The sequence below is a fragment of the Ochotona curzoniae genome, unplaced genomic scaffold (genome assembly GCF_017591425.1).
Source record: "Ochotona curzoniae isolate NIBS_2020 unplaced genomic scaffold, NIBS_Ocur_1.0 contig_4612, whole genome shotgun sequence".
NCBI classification, from domain to species: Eukaryota; Metazoa; Chordata; class Mammalia; order Lagomorpha; family Ochotonidae; genus Ochotona; species Ochotona curzoniae.
This window is the reverse complement of record NW_024466343.1, coordinates 13692640-13708098: the sequence shown is the minus strand read 5'-3', so window position 1 is coordinate 13708098 and position 15459 is coordinate 13692640. Positions and strand designations below refer to the sequence as shown.

General features: G+C 41.0%; 1 protein-coding gene across 1 annotated transcript in view; it reads left to right on the top strand.

The window, feature by feature from the left end:
* The window catches only part of LOC121160995 (uricase), a 45447-nt gene extending 30195 nt beyond the window's left edge, over positions 1 to 15252 (top strand). Inside the window, exons 5-8 of the mRNA XM_040987224.1 lie at positions 7286 to 7472; positions 9198 to 9321; positions 11171 to 11254; positions 14118 to 15252. Coding sequence (XP_040843158.1) covers positions 7286 to 7472; positions 9198 to 9321; positions 11171 to 11254; positions 14118 to 14192 — 470 coding nt within the window. The 3' untranslated portion in view covers positions 14193 to 15252. The remainder of the gene's footprint in view (positions 1 to 7285; positions 7473 to 9197; positions 9322 to 11170; positions 11255 to 14117) is intronic.
* The last annotated feature ends 207 nt before the right edge of the window (positions 15253 to 15459 follow it).

Here is a 15459-nt window from a genome sequence, read left to right as displayed (position 1 = left end):
ACTTGGAGCAGTTAAAAGGGTTGGGTGGGACAGAACCTCACAAGCCTTTATAACTCCTTATGAAGGACTACACTATTGTAACAATATGGGGAAAATCAATCGGGGGGTGGGAATTTGTGATGGGGGACTCCTCGACTTTATGGAATTGTACCATAAAATTCAAAAATCAAAATAAAATTTTTTAAAGTAAAAAACAAACAAACAAAAACCAAAACACATGGGGCTTCTACTGCTAAAATACAATCACACTGCTGTAGCTAATGCAACTGGGGCGGGGTGGAGGATGGCTGCCAAGTATTGTCTAGCGGGGTATTCAGGAGGAAGAGGGCATAGCTTTAGTCACAGGAGGGCTAAGAAGTGTGGATGAACAGGAGACATGGAGAGAATCTGTGCAGCTCACAAACAGGGCTGCTTGGTGGCTCCCATTGGAGTACTTTTAGCAGAGCTGTGGAGGTGGAAACAACATGTCCAAGTACAAGGTTCTGTTGACTGTGAAAAGAAAGCAGGCTTCTCTTGATATAAGTGTTCTTTCCAGAAGTCCCTGCGATTTAAGATCAGCCTGAACCCTTATCACCTAGCTGCTGCAGAACGGAGAAGTAGCCACCATAATCAGGGAAGAGTGTTTTCTCTCTGCCGAAAGCTGAAAGTTTCAGAGGACTGAGATCATCATGGCAGTGTTCCCAGAAGCTCCAGCTTGTCTCATGTCAAGTCCAGCCTCACTCTATATCATGCAGGATTGGCAGGGATCAGGGCGAGGGGAGGGAAAGCTGTTTCCCTAAGTATAAGCAGTTATATGTGTGCATATGAGCGTGCGTGTTATCTTCCGGAGCTCTATAAAGATGGTGCTTGTATAGTCCCTCTTTGAAGAGCAGGGATGTAAGCCCTTTTGGTAGAAGAGTTTAATCTTAATTTGCGACAACTGCAGATATTGTAATATATGTCAATATTAGATTCAGTGTCATAAGAAGTATCTATGAGTGCATGCAGTGTGAAGGATGTTTGTATAAACCTCTAACTGGGGGCTTTGGTAGGAAGCTGGCTACGATGATGAGATATTTACCTCTTCAAACATAGGTCTTGGGATATAAATTTGGCACGAAAGTTAAGTTCTATTTGGGGTACCTACAAGTGCTGGGGTTGACTTCTGGTTTCCCGGTGGTACACACTCTTGGAGGCAGCAGGTGCTGGTTCAAGTACTTGGATCCCTCCCAGCCACTTGGAAGACCTGGACTGAACTCCTGACTGCTGGCTTTGACTTGGCCCAGTCCTGGCTGTTGTAGACATTTGGGAAGTGAGTTAGCAAATCGGGGAGTTTTGTGTCTAGCTCTGTTTTCCTATATGTATCTCTACCTTCCAAATAAATAAATAAATAAATAAATAAAATAGGAATTTAATTACACAGTCACACAACTCCCAAAGGGATGCTTGCATTCTATATTTGTGACTGAGTTTCTCCCCGTAGACTGGATTCATTCTTATTTATCAACTGAAAAGTATTTATAGAAACCCTAATGAATCCTAAGCACCATTTGAAGTCTTTGAAATTCTTCTGAAACTATCACTATGCTATTTCTTTTAAAACTACATTGTTGAACTGTATATATTTCAAAATCTGCTGGTTCTGTGAGAGAATCTGGTAGAAAAAACTTGCTCACTCCCAGGGATGAAGGATGATGCGAGGCTTATGACTTTCCGATATGAGAAATAGGCTGTGCAGGTGTGATGCGGGCTGTCAGTGCAGGCGACACATGGAATCGTGATCTTCAGAACTCTTTTCCTTTGCTGAACTGCAAACTTAGCCAAGCCTTGATGTTGCTGAGATCATTGAGTCACTAATCTAAACTGAATTGCTCCTAAATTTGTGCACTATTTAAATTATAACTCACAGTTCTTGAAGTATCAGATTTCTGCTGTTTTGACACTAATTGTAATGATTCAGCCAACGTCAAGGTGAAAAAGAGACAGAGCTAAGTTAGAGACACTGTCTTCTGGTGGCAAAAAAAAAAGTCCCTTACATCCATTGAAGTGAAGTCAGGTGTGGGTAAGAAGATGCTTTTAAGGAAAGGAGCTGTTGAAAGTGCAGTTCCTGTGGACATATTTAAGAGGTGACAAGGTGAGAAAATGTGAGACAGGAAAAGTAGAAAACCACGACCAGCGGTGACCACTGCCCAGAAGGCTGTGGATGTCCTAAAGCGCACCTCGGTTCCCATACAAGTAAAGTCCTTGGCAAACATGGGGTCATTTACAGTCACCTTGGCCATCACTTAGTTGCACAGATGCCAGTTCACTTCGTTCCCTATGAGTGATGTCATCTCTCCCTATCCGGAACTGCACAAAGGGGGTGAGCTTTTCCTCTCCCAGCATGAGCTAAATGGACTTCAAGGGCAAACGATATTTAATTGATCTTCACTTTTTCTAGCACTTTACAAGTTTGAGAGCTTCTACTAGAATGATTTAATATAGTTTAAAATATCCTCCTTTTAGCTATTTGTGTCTTTTTGGAGGTGTTAAATGTGGAAGCAATTATCCTCTTCATGACAAGGTTTTCTTTTTTTGTCTTGGCTCTGTAAAGCTTTGTGCTTTGTGACACCTGATGCGTAGGTAAGAAATTGGGCTTATTTTCTATTAATTCACAGTGAGGTTTTTTTCCCCCTCAGAGAGCTTGAGAGTAGGGTGGATGCTTCTCCGAGAGATAAGCCACAATCTGTTAAGTGCGTGGGAGGACAGTGAAAGCTAGAAAAGATTATAGTCTAAAATGTAAATTATGAAAAAAATCTTCCTTACTTTTGCATTACTCTATAACCATGGCAGAAAAAAACAAAGCTGATTAAGTGGTTTCATGTAAAATAACCTAGAAAAGGACAGTCTTTTTGGTTGAATTATTTCTTGTTAGTCTAAATTGGCATCTTTTTTTAGTGTGTGTGAGGCACTATATTTTAAGTTGATGAGCCCATGAATTTGAAAGCCTCAGGTTCTTACAAATGTTCAGAAAGCTGGGACACTGCCAATCCAGAAGATAAAATAAGCTCTGTGATTTCATCCAGCGTGTTTAACATGTGCCAAGGAAAAAATTCTTTTAACATTCAAGAGTCTCGTTTGTGTTGTTCATAAAATGAGAGCACCAGAGTAGGTTTGCTTTCTGCCAAAGCTGTGGCAATAGTTAATTGTCTCAGGGAACACAAAACATTTTATTTAGTGTGAAAATGATGCCAAAACAAATGTTTAAAATGTGCCCGCTTTCTTCTTTTTCGCATTCTAGGGGTAGTCCTGACGTTTTAAAAGAGACCTACTAGGACTGACATTCTTCTTAGGTCACCTTTTCCTGAATCGGAAGAGGAGGGGATGGCTCATTGTAACACAAAGAGCCTTTGTAAATCTTGAGGGAAGTATGTACAGGTGGTTGAAGCCGGTAAGAAAAATCATCACAGAGAAAAATCATCATAGTAAGTTTCAGGGAAGATTTGTTGAAGGCATCTATTCTCCTAAGTGAGATGCATTTTCCATGCATTACCTTTGCCATCTGCTTCTCTAATAAATAGACAAGATTATTGTTTCCACTTTTCGGATGAGAAAGTCAAGGAAGTGAGAGGTTAATAATTTCTTCAGGAGCATAGTGTTCTTCAAAATGGGAGTTGGGGAAACTATGCAAATGCTAGGACCTAAATTAAGAAATGTGAGTTCCTCAGTGGGCTCAAGCACCATGTAGCATGCATGCAGGAATCCTTGAAAGATGCAGTCCAATGCAAGAGCCTTTAAAGTTAGAATGGTTTATATGGATGCTAATGTTCAAACGCAGCTGAAGGAAAGGAATAGGGTTCTTGCTCCTCATTCACGTTATTCCCACTGAAAAGTTTCCACTACTCAGGTGCGTACCACTCCTGATCACAAAATCATGCTTCATTTTTATAAGATTTTGTTTTCTGGAAGGGGCTACTATTGTAAGTATATAATCTTAACTTGCAAAGGCTGAAGGAGTTACTCTGCTAAGGAATCGCTACATTTCAATAATAAATGTTTATGAAATATAAATTTTTCAAGATACATTCAAAGCATTTTTAAAAGATTCATTTATTTTTATTGCAAAGTCAAATTTATATAGAGAGGAGGAGAAACAGAGAGGAAGATCTTCTATCCGATGATTCATTCCACAAATGACCAGAACGGTCAGAGCTGAGCTGATCTGAAGCCAGGAACCAGGAGCCAGGAACTCTTCTGCATCTCCCACATGGGTGCAGAGTCCCGAGGCTTTGGATACTCATCAACTGCTCTCCCATGCCCCAAGTAGGGAGCTGGATAGGAAGCAGGGCGGCCGGGATTAGAGCCAGTACTCATATGGTATCTTGGCACTTTCAAGGCGAGGACTTTAGCCACTAGGCCACCACGCAGGGCCCTGAACACCATTTTAAAAAGTGATGTATCCGAAAAAAAAAAAAAAGTGATGTATCCGGCTCCATCTCAGACCAAGGGAGATTGTATTTTTCAGCTTGGGGTCCTGTTTGAGTCTCTCAAATCACACTATGATATTGAGGTATCAACCTTCTTGTCTCTTGGAAAGACTGCAACACTTAAAAGAGAAAGAGGTAAAGAAAGGAAGGAAGAGTGCATAGATGGAGAATGATCAAAAAAGGAGGAAGAAAAGCATTGACTCCAACAATTTGGTATCGAACTTCCACTTCAAGTATGTTGGTTTCTAACCATATGATTAAATGTAAGTGACTAAATGTCAGATGTATAAAAAAATCTACATTATAAATTTTTGATTTTTAAGAAAGATTAAGATTTTAAAAGGCAACAATCAAAAGCATGCCTGTAAACAGGAGATTCTAAAGCATTGTCAGTCTTGTCCTTTCCCTGGCCATACTGTGGGTGAGAATGGAGTGGGATCAGGGTGGGGAATGGAAAAGATTGATGACAGTGAACTATTTAGGAAAGAAAAACATACTTATTTCTTGATGTGAATCAACCTTACTATTAATTTATTAATTTACTCTACAAATATTTATTGGCTGATTTTGATTCATTACATTTAAGAAAATTCTAATTTTGAGGCACTATGTGTTTATAATATATTTCTGGTAAACCCCACCAACTGAAGTCATTAGAGTATTGCTGGTGTTTTTCTTCTGATCTTTCTTTAGATATGGCATCTAGTGAGAACTTCAGAGTGCTAAGCAGTTATTTTTCTGTTTAACCACATTGTCCTGGAACATTTTGACCAGAACTCCTTATTTAATCAGAAGATCTCACACTAACCACTGGCCATTGCTATTTTTGTGTAGTATACGAAAATACCAAGATATAGTCTAAAACTGCTCCTCAGCTAGCTACACCATTTGAAACCACACAGGTGATGCAAATCATAGACTTCATTTAAAGAGTTTTTTTTTTTAAAGAGTTTCCTTGAATTTTAATTGAGGATAGTGAGTTACATTCTTAATCTCCAATTAAGACCACATATATGGTGATCTCTGGCACCTCTAACCCTTGAGTTTTAGACTATGCTCAAGAGGGACAGCTACTAACCAGGGCTGACTTGGAGACTGAAAAAAGGCAGTATGAATAAGTCTCCCATCATACCTTTGCTTTTGGGGTTTGCCAAGTGCTACCCAAAGGTCCCATAATGGTACCAACCTGCACCTATATATAAGAATTGGACTATCATTTTCTGAATCTTCTTGATCTTGTAGCTTTTGTACTATAAAACTTCTAGACTATCCCAACAAACACTCCCACCTTCTGGCAGTCACTGTGTCCATTGGTTACAATGTGACGTCCACACTGTGGATGTCTCTCAATGCATTACCCAATGCTGTGTTCTACTTAGACTTCATTAAGCGGCTGTGGCTGTATAGTGATTCAAATAGAAAGAGAAAGACTCTTTACCTCCTTGAATCTGTGCTCCACCAGTTACCTGGGCCCTAAGCTGTAACTGCAAGGCTGGCTTTAGATTAGGACTGGCACCTGCCTGCCCCATTAGCTCAGGAGAAATATTAGTGATAGAAGGAGTATCTGCATCATCTCCTCCATTGCATTTAACTCCTCTTCGTCTCCCCACAGTGTCTGTGACCCAATTTTAACACTTCTCCTTCAGCCAATACTCAAAAGCCTTCACCATACCAGCTGAAGCTGACGTATGCTCAGAGAACCACGAGCCTCATCCTCTCAGCATTTCTTTAGGTGTAGCTAGGTCTGTGCTGCTACCTGTTCTTGAAGTTGTCTGGTTCATTACCTTCATACGCATAGGAGACTAGATGTGCCTTTTGGGCCCAGTGCTGACTGGAGCTGTCTACCACTGTGGATGAGCAACATATGGACTGCTCCCTATAGGGGGACCATGGCAAGCAGAGAGGCCTTCTCCCAAGGACCTCAAAAAACCATTTGAGCAAAATTGCCAGTGGAATGAGGTAGAGTTAAAATTTTTCAAGGTTATTTGGCTGAGAGATTGCTGCACATAGATAGGAGGAAGATGTTCATTTCCATGTCTTTGACACAGTATAGAAGTCAATCTTCCTAGAGCAGGAGAGGCCAAAACAGGTGGAAGGACAGGGCCACCATTTGCCTGGCTCAGTCTTCAGAAGTCACAAGAAGGCAGAACAAATGGGCAGGACAATGGTTCTTGGCATAGGCATATTGTACCATGTTCTTTTTTTGTAATTATTTTTATTGTTTTTTGGTGTTAGAGTCTCTCTTATCCCTCTTTAAGCTTCCTCCCTTCCCCTATGTTCTCCCTTCCAGTCTCACAGTGGATGGGTTTTTTTTTTTTTTTGTGAATTTTCACAAGTCCATCATATTGTCTCCCAACCATGTGGGAGACTGTTAGTCATTTCATTGTAAGTTCATTCTTGTATCCCAGGGTCCTAATGAGGGTGAAATGAGGACTAGATCTTTGTTGTTTATAGGCAGTACCAGTAACAGTGTTAAAAAGAACATTGACCATCTCAGGTAATTATAAACAGTCAGCCTCTTATGGATGGTTGATTAATGAATTATATCACAAGATCTTATTACAGAAGGTACAGGTCAGTAGGAAATGACATAAGGTAAGATTAACAAGTAATATCTCTAGATTTGACATCATATTATTTTATATTAGAGCAAACATATGATATCTGACTTTTTGGGATTGGCTCATTTCCTTTAGTATAATGGTCTCTAGTTTGTCCCATTTGGCCACAAAGTCTTGTATTTATGATCGTAGTACTCAGGTCAGGTGTTTGCAGGAGGCATTTTGTCTATGATCTCATCCTCTGCTATATTACTCTCTACATTCTCTCCTACATTTCAGGACCTCCAGTTATTCATTCTGGAATCAAAGACCTCAAGGTCTTGAAAACAACCCAGTCTGGCTTTGAAGGATTCATTAAAGACCAGTTTACTACCCTCCCGGAGGTCAAGGACCGGTGCTTTGCCACCCAGGTGTACTGCAAGTGGCGCTACCAACAAAGCAAAGATGTGGATTTTGAGGCCACTTGGTATGAATGTAGAGGAGCTGACACTGGGACAGGAAGTGTCTTGTTTCTCCCCTGCATCCAGGCTTCATGGAGTCTTAGATTTAAATGGGAAACAGTAGCTGTTTATATGCTATCCAGAAATTTCTTCCAGTTTTTGCCTTATTAAACAGTGGTTCTCTTTTTTTAATTAATTAATTAATTTTTTTGGTTCTCAAATGTTAGTATGCACCCGAATCACCTGAAGCTTGTTCAAATGAAGATAGTAGCCCCTGCTGTCAGGGGCTCCTATGTATAAGTCTGTGAATTTACATTTCGTACAAACTCCCAGATGAAACTAAATCTGGTGCATCATGGAGCACACTGTAAGGAGCCCTGTATCAAATGAAGAGATAATCTGGCTTTGTGGTGAGGCAGATAGAGTTAACCTGGGGTGACCATCCTGCCCCAGTTTGCCCATTTTCTTGTTATGAACACAGAATGTCCCATGTCATGGAAAATGCCATGAGCCTAGGAAAACTGAGACTATTGGTCACTCTAGGCGAAACTAAAAATGATAGGAATTTTATAGATGCACTTTGAAAATGACAAACGTTTGGAAAATCTCAAGATGCTATTACTATTATTATCTCTTTGACAAGGGACAATTAGGCCTTTGGACTCCCTGAGTTTGCTTTCTGCCCAGCTGGGGTTTACCCATCATAATTCTTTCCCCATCATAGCTTTCCCTGCTCCCTTTATTATGAGATAGATTTTCTCCCATTTCATGAACAGTGTTTTTTTGCATTGTTTTATGATTTATTTTATTTTAATTTGAGAGGCAGAGTTACAAAGAGAGAAGAAAGAGAGAGACAGAAAGATCTTCCATCCAATAGTTTACTACCCAAACAACCACAATAACCAGAAGCCAGGAGCTTCCTCTGGGTCTCCCACATGGGTGCAGGGCTGTCCTCTGCTGCCCTCCAAGACTGCCAATACAGAGCTGGACCTGAAGTCCAGTGGCTGGGGTCCAAACTAGTGGCCACATGGGATGCCAGTGCCTCAGCCAGAGGTCCAACCTATATTACAGTACCAGATCTCACCTGTATGTAGCAGCAGCCACCTGCATGAGCCAGGCTCTGCTGCCCCTCAAGATCCCCATTTCCCCCCATTAGTTGGGAGTTGGGTGGGAAGCAGAGTAGCTGGGAATTAAAGTAGACACTTGGTGTGAAATGCAGATATCCCAAGCAGTGAGTTAATTGCTGCACTGAGCAGTACCTCTCATGTACAATTTCCTCTCCTCTTAACTGGTGAATCTAGTAGTATCTGCTTCATCTATATTGAAAATTCAGTAACAGCCACAGACTGCTTAGTACAGGTTAGGCACAAAGCAAAGCCACTAATATAACAATTCAAGTGACCAGTCAAGCAACCCAATTAGATGTATTTAGCACTCTGAAGTCTTCATTATGGGCTCCTGAAACATGGTGGGAGACTTAGTCTGAATACCCATGTAGCTCTGGTGCTGACCTATGAAGACAGCCTGTTGATATTCAATACAGTTGTTGAAGGGTGTGTGTGTATGTGTGTGTGTGTGTGTGTAAGGAAATGCAAAATGAGGGTGAGTGTTTTCTTGACATTACGAAGTATTATTATCCTCTGAAACCATTGATATAATTGTTTTTCTGGGGGAGAAAAGCTTTCTACTTCTTGGTTCTGTAAAGCTTTGCTAAAATCCATCCTATAACAATTCTTACCACTGTGTTTCAGGGACATTGTTCGTGACACTATTCTGGAGAAATTTGCTGGCCCCTATGACAAAGGCGAGTACTCACCCTCTGTCCAGAAGACCCTGTATGACATCCAGGTGCTTGCTCTGAGCCGTGTCCCTGAGGTAGGTTGTTGTTACTTGCCATTTTGGGGATTGAGAACATTGTTGTGTCTCCTGTCAGCTCCGAGACAGAGTTGAGAGTTAAAATAAGAAAGTGGGAGACACATGAAACATGACATCTGCTGTTGTTCAAAAGCTTGTTATAGCAAGTTAAAAGAGAGCAAAAAATGGAAAAATCTGTCCAACCTGAAAATGCAGGCCACTGCTGTAGTTTTTCAGCTTTGTTGAAATTCCTTTCAGTCTCTCCAATCTGCCATGGACTGAAGCCTCATGCTTAGGCTACTTGATTGACTTAAGGGAGAGGTACATAGATGGAGGATCTATGCTTCAAGGGGAGCCAGACAAAGAATGAAAGATAGCAGATGTAGGAGATTCGGTGGTTGAAAGGTGGCTGTGTCTCTGGCAGTGCACTAGGGATACAAAGATCAATTGGACATGATCCCTGCCCTTCAAGAGTGCAAGGCTAAGTGAAAACAGCAATAAAAACAAGTAAGTTAGCTAGTAAATTTACTGTAGGGAAAAAGTATTATGGAATGCTTTCATTCCAGCCAGCCACATTTTCTGGAGGGAGAGGTGTTGGTGTTGAATCTGTAGGGACAAATAGAAGCTGAGTCCACACTTAAGGATGGGGATTACTGTAAGGAAAACTATGAAAAGAAGAGGTATTAAAACAGGGCCACTAACTTGGAACAACAGAGTCACTAACTTTTAAGCATCTCCCATGTATGAAACTGGAGGGGTGAGAGTCTCTGCCTGTGCTTAGCGATGAGGCGGGGAGCCTGTACACTTTACCCTGAAAGTGCCTAGAAGCCACTGAGGGGTTTAGATTGAATGAAACATGATTAAATTTGCACTCTAGAAAAGATTTCTGACAGAAGTAGGACAGATTAAAATGCAAGAAGATTTTGCTGGGAGTAATTGCAGAAATGCAACGAGGAGAGCATGGGACAAGGCCCTGGTGAAAATGAGAAGGAGGCGTGCCTCCCTTAGACCTGGGTGAGAGGGACTCCCATGGTGGCACAGCACTTTAGAGGCTTCCTTTTGGCTGGTTCTCCCTCTGCAGGGTGAGCAGTTGGTGGGACCAAAACAACCAACCTTTCAGGAGCTACTGTTTTCTTAGAACCTCCTGTTCAAAGAGCACTGAGCCTCCTTGTGGAACTGGAGCCAACCTCTCCCTAAGAACCATTCTCTGAAGGGCAGAGAACACAAGGACTGAGAGCTGGCCAAGGGGCAGGTGTTTGTAGGATGCGTGGAAGGACTTGGCATATAAGCCAGAGTGCCTACCCATGTGAGTCCAAGACAGGTGCCGGGAACTGACTGTTCCCATGCTGCCTTGTCCTGGCCTGGGATTCCAAAGAGTAGAAACATTTTAAATGAACACCTGGCCTCCCAGAATGTTAGAAAGGTATATTTGTCAAGTTAGGAGAAGGAACATATTTTACTTAAAAGTTTCTGTTAGCTTAATTTATAACTTCAAAGTCTTTATCAATCTGGCACTTGGATCTCCAATTAAAGTTTTATTCCAGGACTTGTTAGTGTTAAGGACAGACCTGCAAAAGAATGAATGGAAGGAAGAAGAATTTAGGATGTTGATCAGTCAATACCTGCCAGTCAATTGGATACTGAAGAGGTCCCAGATTTCTGACTCAAAGAATTTTTGTTTATCAAAGAGAAAGCCAACATCTCATAATAAGAGACACAGGAAAGAACAGTATTGGAGAATATAGGAACATCAGAGGGTGCCTTCAACACAGAGCTGTGTAATGGGGTAGTAGATAGGTGGGATGAGGTACAAAAAGTGACAGAAGAATTTATTATTGCTCAATGTAATACATTTTGTTGTGGATTCTAGATAGAGGATATGGAAATCAGCCTGCCAAACATTCACTACTTTAACATAGACATGTCCAAGATGGGACTGATCAACAAGGAAGAGGTAAGCAGCCTCCATCCCGCCCTGTCTCATGCCTCGATATAAGCCGGAGTTGATAATGTCAAGGTTAACAACGGTTGGTTTGGAGAATATTTATTTATGTATATATCCACAGATCTATGTGTTATTAGTTAATATTTTAGAATAGCTTTAAATTTACAAAACAAAAATTATAGGATCATAATAACAAACTTCCCACATACTCCTTGGCCCAATCTCCTTATTAACATTGCATAATATATCATCAAAATTAAGTTAAATTTAATTAGTTACTTATTTATATTTATTTGAAAGGCAAAGAGATCAAAACAGAAAGATGCACCTCTCATTTGCTGGTTCACTTCCTATGCGCCTGCAACAGCAGGTTGGGCCAGGCTTAAGATAGAAGTGAAGAAGTTAATTTAGATGTTCTGTATGAATGGCAGAGACCCAACTACAAGATCCTCCAACTGCTGCCTCCTAGGGTACATATCGGCAGCAACCTGGAACTGGGACTGGATCCAGGATTCAAACTCAGCAATTCCAACTTGGGTGTGAGCACCCGAAGGGGTATCTTAGCAGCCGTGCCAAGCACCTGCTCCTGCTTTGGGAATATTCATAGTTGCCACTGACTAGAAGCCTCTAGACTCTGGGCCTTTCATATGCCTGAAGCTGGAGAGCCTTAGAAGTGGATGATGGCTATGGAGCAAATTTGGGAGTAACAGAGAGAAGAGGACATGGGATGAACAGAGCATGTCTGGCGAACAAATCTGAGATGCACTATTCTGAAAAGTGCCAACAAGGCTGCTGCTTCATTATTCTTCCACCATGAGACAATGAGGAGGAAAAAGGGGGATTCCATTTGTATTTTCTTCCCTCTTATCTACCTCTTGATAAAACAGTCGCTTCAAAAGTATGCAGCACAATACACACAGTGTGGATGAAGTATTTTTGTATTTCTAATTGCAATTGTAGAAGGCAAGATGAGGAAATTCAGATTTTGAAAGGAAACCTTTATTTCAGAAATGGTGCTTACCCTGACTTGTTTTTAGTCATAGCAGAAGGCTAACTCCTCCAGTGTGTCAGGCCTGGCAGCCTGAATCCCTGATCCATTGCCTGTTGTGATCAGTTCCTAGGGAAAAGAACAACCCTTGCCTCTTGGGCTTTCAAAATTATAGTAGCTCTCCATTTGATTCATCCTCCCACTGGTTCCTAGAATTTTCAGCCCAAATTCTAGGTACTTTGTTTGGTATACGAGGGAATGAGATGGGAAAGGAGCCTATTAGCATGCCTCTGCTGCTGTGCTGTCATATCCTTCAGTAGCAAAGGGCTGGTACTGAGGTCTCCAGTTCTCCCATCCTGGATCTGCTGATTCAATGGCCTTGCGATTCTTCTGTCTAGGCACCTTGTGACAGTTATGCAAATAATATTGGTAGACCTGACTACGGCCATACTACCCTGAACGCACCCGACCTCGTCTAATATTGGTAGACTCCACTGAGCTTTATACTATTTTTGGCTGCAGGTGGAGTGACAGAGTGGCTTTGGGAAGCAAGGGGAAAATTTAGATGCTTAGTGTAAGTGACATAGACCCCTGAGTTGCAATCTCTGATCCATGTGCTATTCATTCACTGAAAGGAGGGAAGCACTAGTGTTAGCGCCAGAGACAGAAAAGAATGGTGACTACCAGTAGGCCATTGACTAGAATATGGAACTCTTTAAAAATGATTAGCATTGGGCCCGGCAGCATGGCCTAGTGGCTAAAGTCCTCACCTGGGATCCCATATGGGCGCCAGTTCTAATCCCGGCAGCTCCACTTCCCATCCAGCTCCCTGCTCGTGGCCTGGGAAAGCAGTCGAGGATGGCCCAAGGCCTTGGGACCCTGCACCTGGAAGAGGTTCCTGGCTCCTTGCTTCGGATCAGAATAGCATCGGCTGTTGCACTCACTTGGGGAGTGAATCATGGGACAGAAGATCTTCTTCTCTGTCTCTCCTCCTCTCTGTATATCTGACTTTCCAACAAATAAATAAATCTTTAAAAAAAAAATGTTTAGTTTCTAGCAGGCAGAAGATAGACCTAAAGGTAATCTTGCCATGTCCACCTGTAGCAAAACAAGAGGATGCTAATCAGAAGAGGGGTCAGCTACCAAGACAGACAGTGCTGGTCAACTAAGACATGCTGGCAGAGGGAGGAGACTCTTGTCAATGACCCTAGCTTCAAGCCTGCAGCGAACCCTCCTAGGGAGCTGGTTGGTCTAATATTCTAAGCCCCTCCTCAGATCAGGGCTTCACAGAAAGGCATCGGAGTAAGTGCACAAGCTGTCTCTGTGTCTGTCTTTGCACTTTGGGGATGGCTGAGGTCAATATCTGGCCCTTGGGCAACCAACAGGTATGTATGAGGTAAAGGTATGAAGGATGAACTTGGAGCCTGTGACAACAAGTAACAAATGGCAAGGTGGAAAGTCAGAACTCCTAAGTACAGCTGTCTGGAGTCCTTTAGCACTGAGCTAACAGCTCAGCTGTCCTCAGCTGCTCCGGAGGGCATGGTGGCATTGCAGCTTTGGACATTTATTGATGGGCAAATTGAATCATCAAGGAGAGGTCAACCTGTATTCACTACATTCTACTTAAAAAGCAGGGATATGTCATGTGTTTTAGAAACATTTCTATCTTAATAACCAAAAACACTGTGATTTTCTGGAAAAGCAAGTCATTTATCAAGGCTTGAAGGCAGAAATAAGCTGTTCTCATGCTTAAAATGACCTTACTGTGGCACATACACATTGCCTGTGTCACAAGTTGTCATTCCATTGTTGTTTTAATGTTGATTTATATAAAGGAAAGGGCTGTTTTAATGTCTCTGAAATTACCAAGTGCTTTTTCCGCAGGTCTTGCTACCATTAGACAATCCATATGGCAAAATTACTGGCACCGTCAAGAGGAAGCTTCCTTCAAGGCTGTGACACTGGGCTAGCAGCAGCCATCTCCTCTCAGTCTGTTCCCAATCCTTTGTGATACCGGAGATTACAGCTATGCACAGTTTCAACCTGATATATTGACTGGAGGCTTTATTTTCCTCCTGCATGAAGATTTGGGAGATTCATTTGTTGACAATAATACTATGCTTCCTAGATAGCTTGCTTAAAAACCTGCTGAGAGGAATTAGAACAAGAATAAATCATGATTTCCTTTTGGTTGTCTGTGTCATCCTATCTTAGAGATGCTTTTGAATTAGTTTGTTAAAATTCTCATGAATTTATGAAGGTGTCACATCAATTTGTGTACAAGTTCAAGAAGCAAATATTATTTTCATTTTACTTGTTCCTCTGAGGTAAGCAGCAAAGGAAATAAAAATCATATTTAAATATCATCACCATGACTTCAATTGATGGAATATTTGAAATTTTAAATGATTAGCATATGTGTTAGTAGTAGTCTATTTTTCTCTGTACTTTTGTAAGGTGATTTTTTTTTAAATTTTCTATTTTGGAATACTTTTACATTTGTAAGGCAAAACCATGGACATTAATAAGAGTCTTAACATCACCCCACCTTGTGTATCACTTTTGCAGTTTTAGAGCACTTGGTGATTATTTAGTATACATTGGGATACCATAATGAAGTTGAAATTTTTCTTTGAATAAGGGATCACTTGGGCATAAACAGTCACATTTCATAAATGTTGTTACTATACAAGTGAAAAACGCCCATAAAGATGACTAGGGAATAAACATAGTGAAAATCAGCAGTGATGAGTTCTGGAAGATAGAACTATAAGTGATTTAAAAATCTCACCATGTTGTGGAACATTTATTGCTTCTATAATCAGAGAGCTATTACAAAAATGATTTAGGAGTGAATGCAGGTTTGAGTGGTGATTATCTTTCTGTTAATTGACAATTATTTACACTACATATGACATGATTTGCAATTTTAGAAACTCTCAATGAAAACCTACCCATGTGAATTTTCTATATTTTAAGTTTTCCATTTTCTCAAATAAAAGCTCCATTGTTAATGAATATTTATACATGAGCTGTTACTATTATTTAATCTTTCTGTTTTACTCGCATAGTACAAAACTGCTACTGATGGTAGTGGAGTTTAGTGGCTGACTGCATAAACTCTTAAGTCCCAGTTTCATGTTATCATTAGATGTGCATCCAGTTTCCCCATCTTTAGCATAGTTGGCTTGATAGTGGCAATTATAGAAGTGCAAATGTTTGTAAA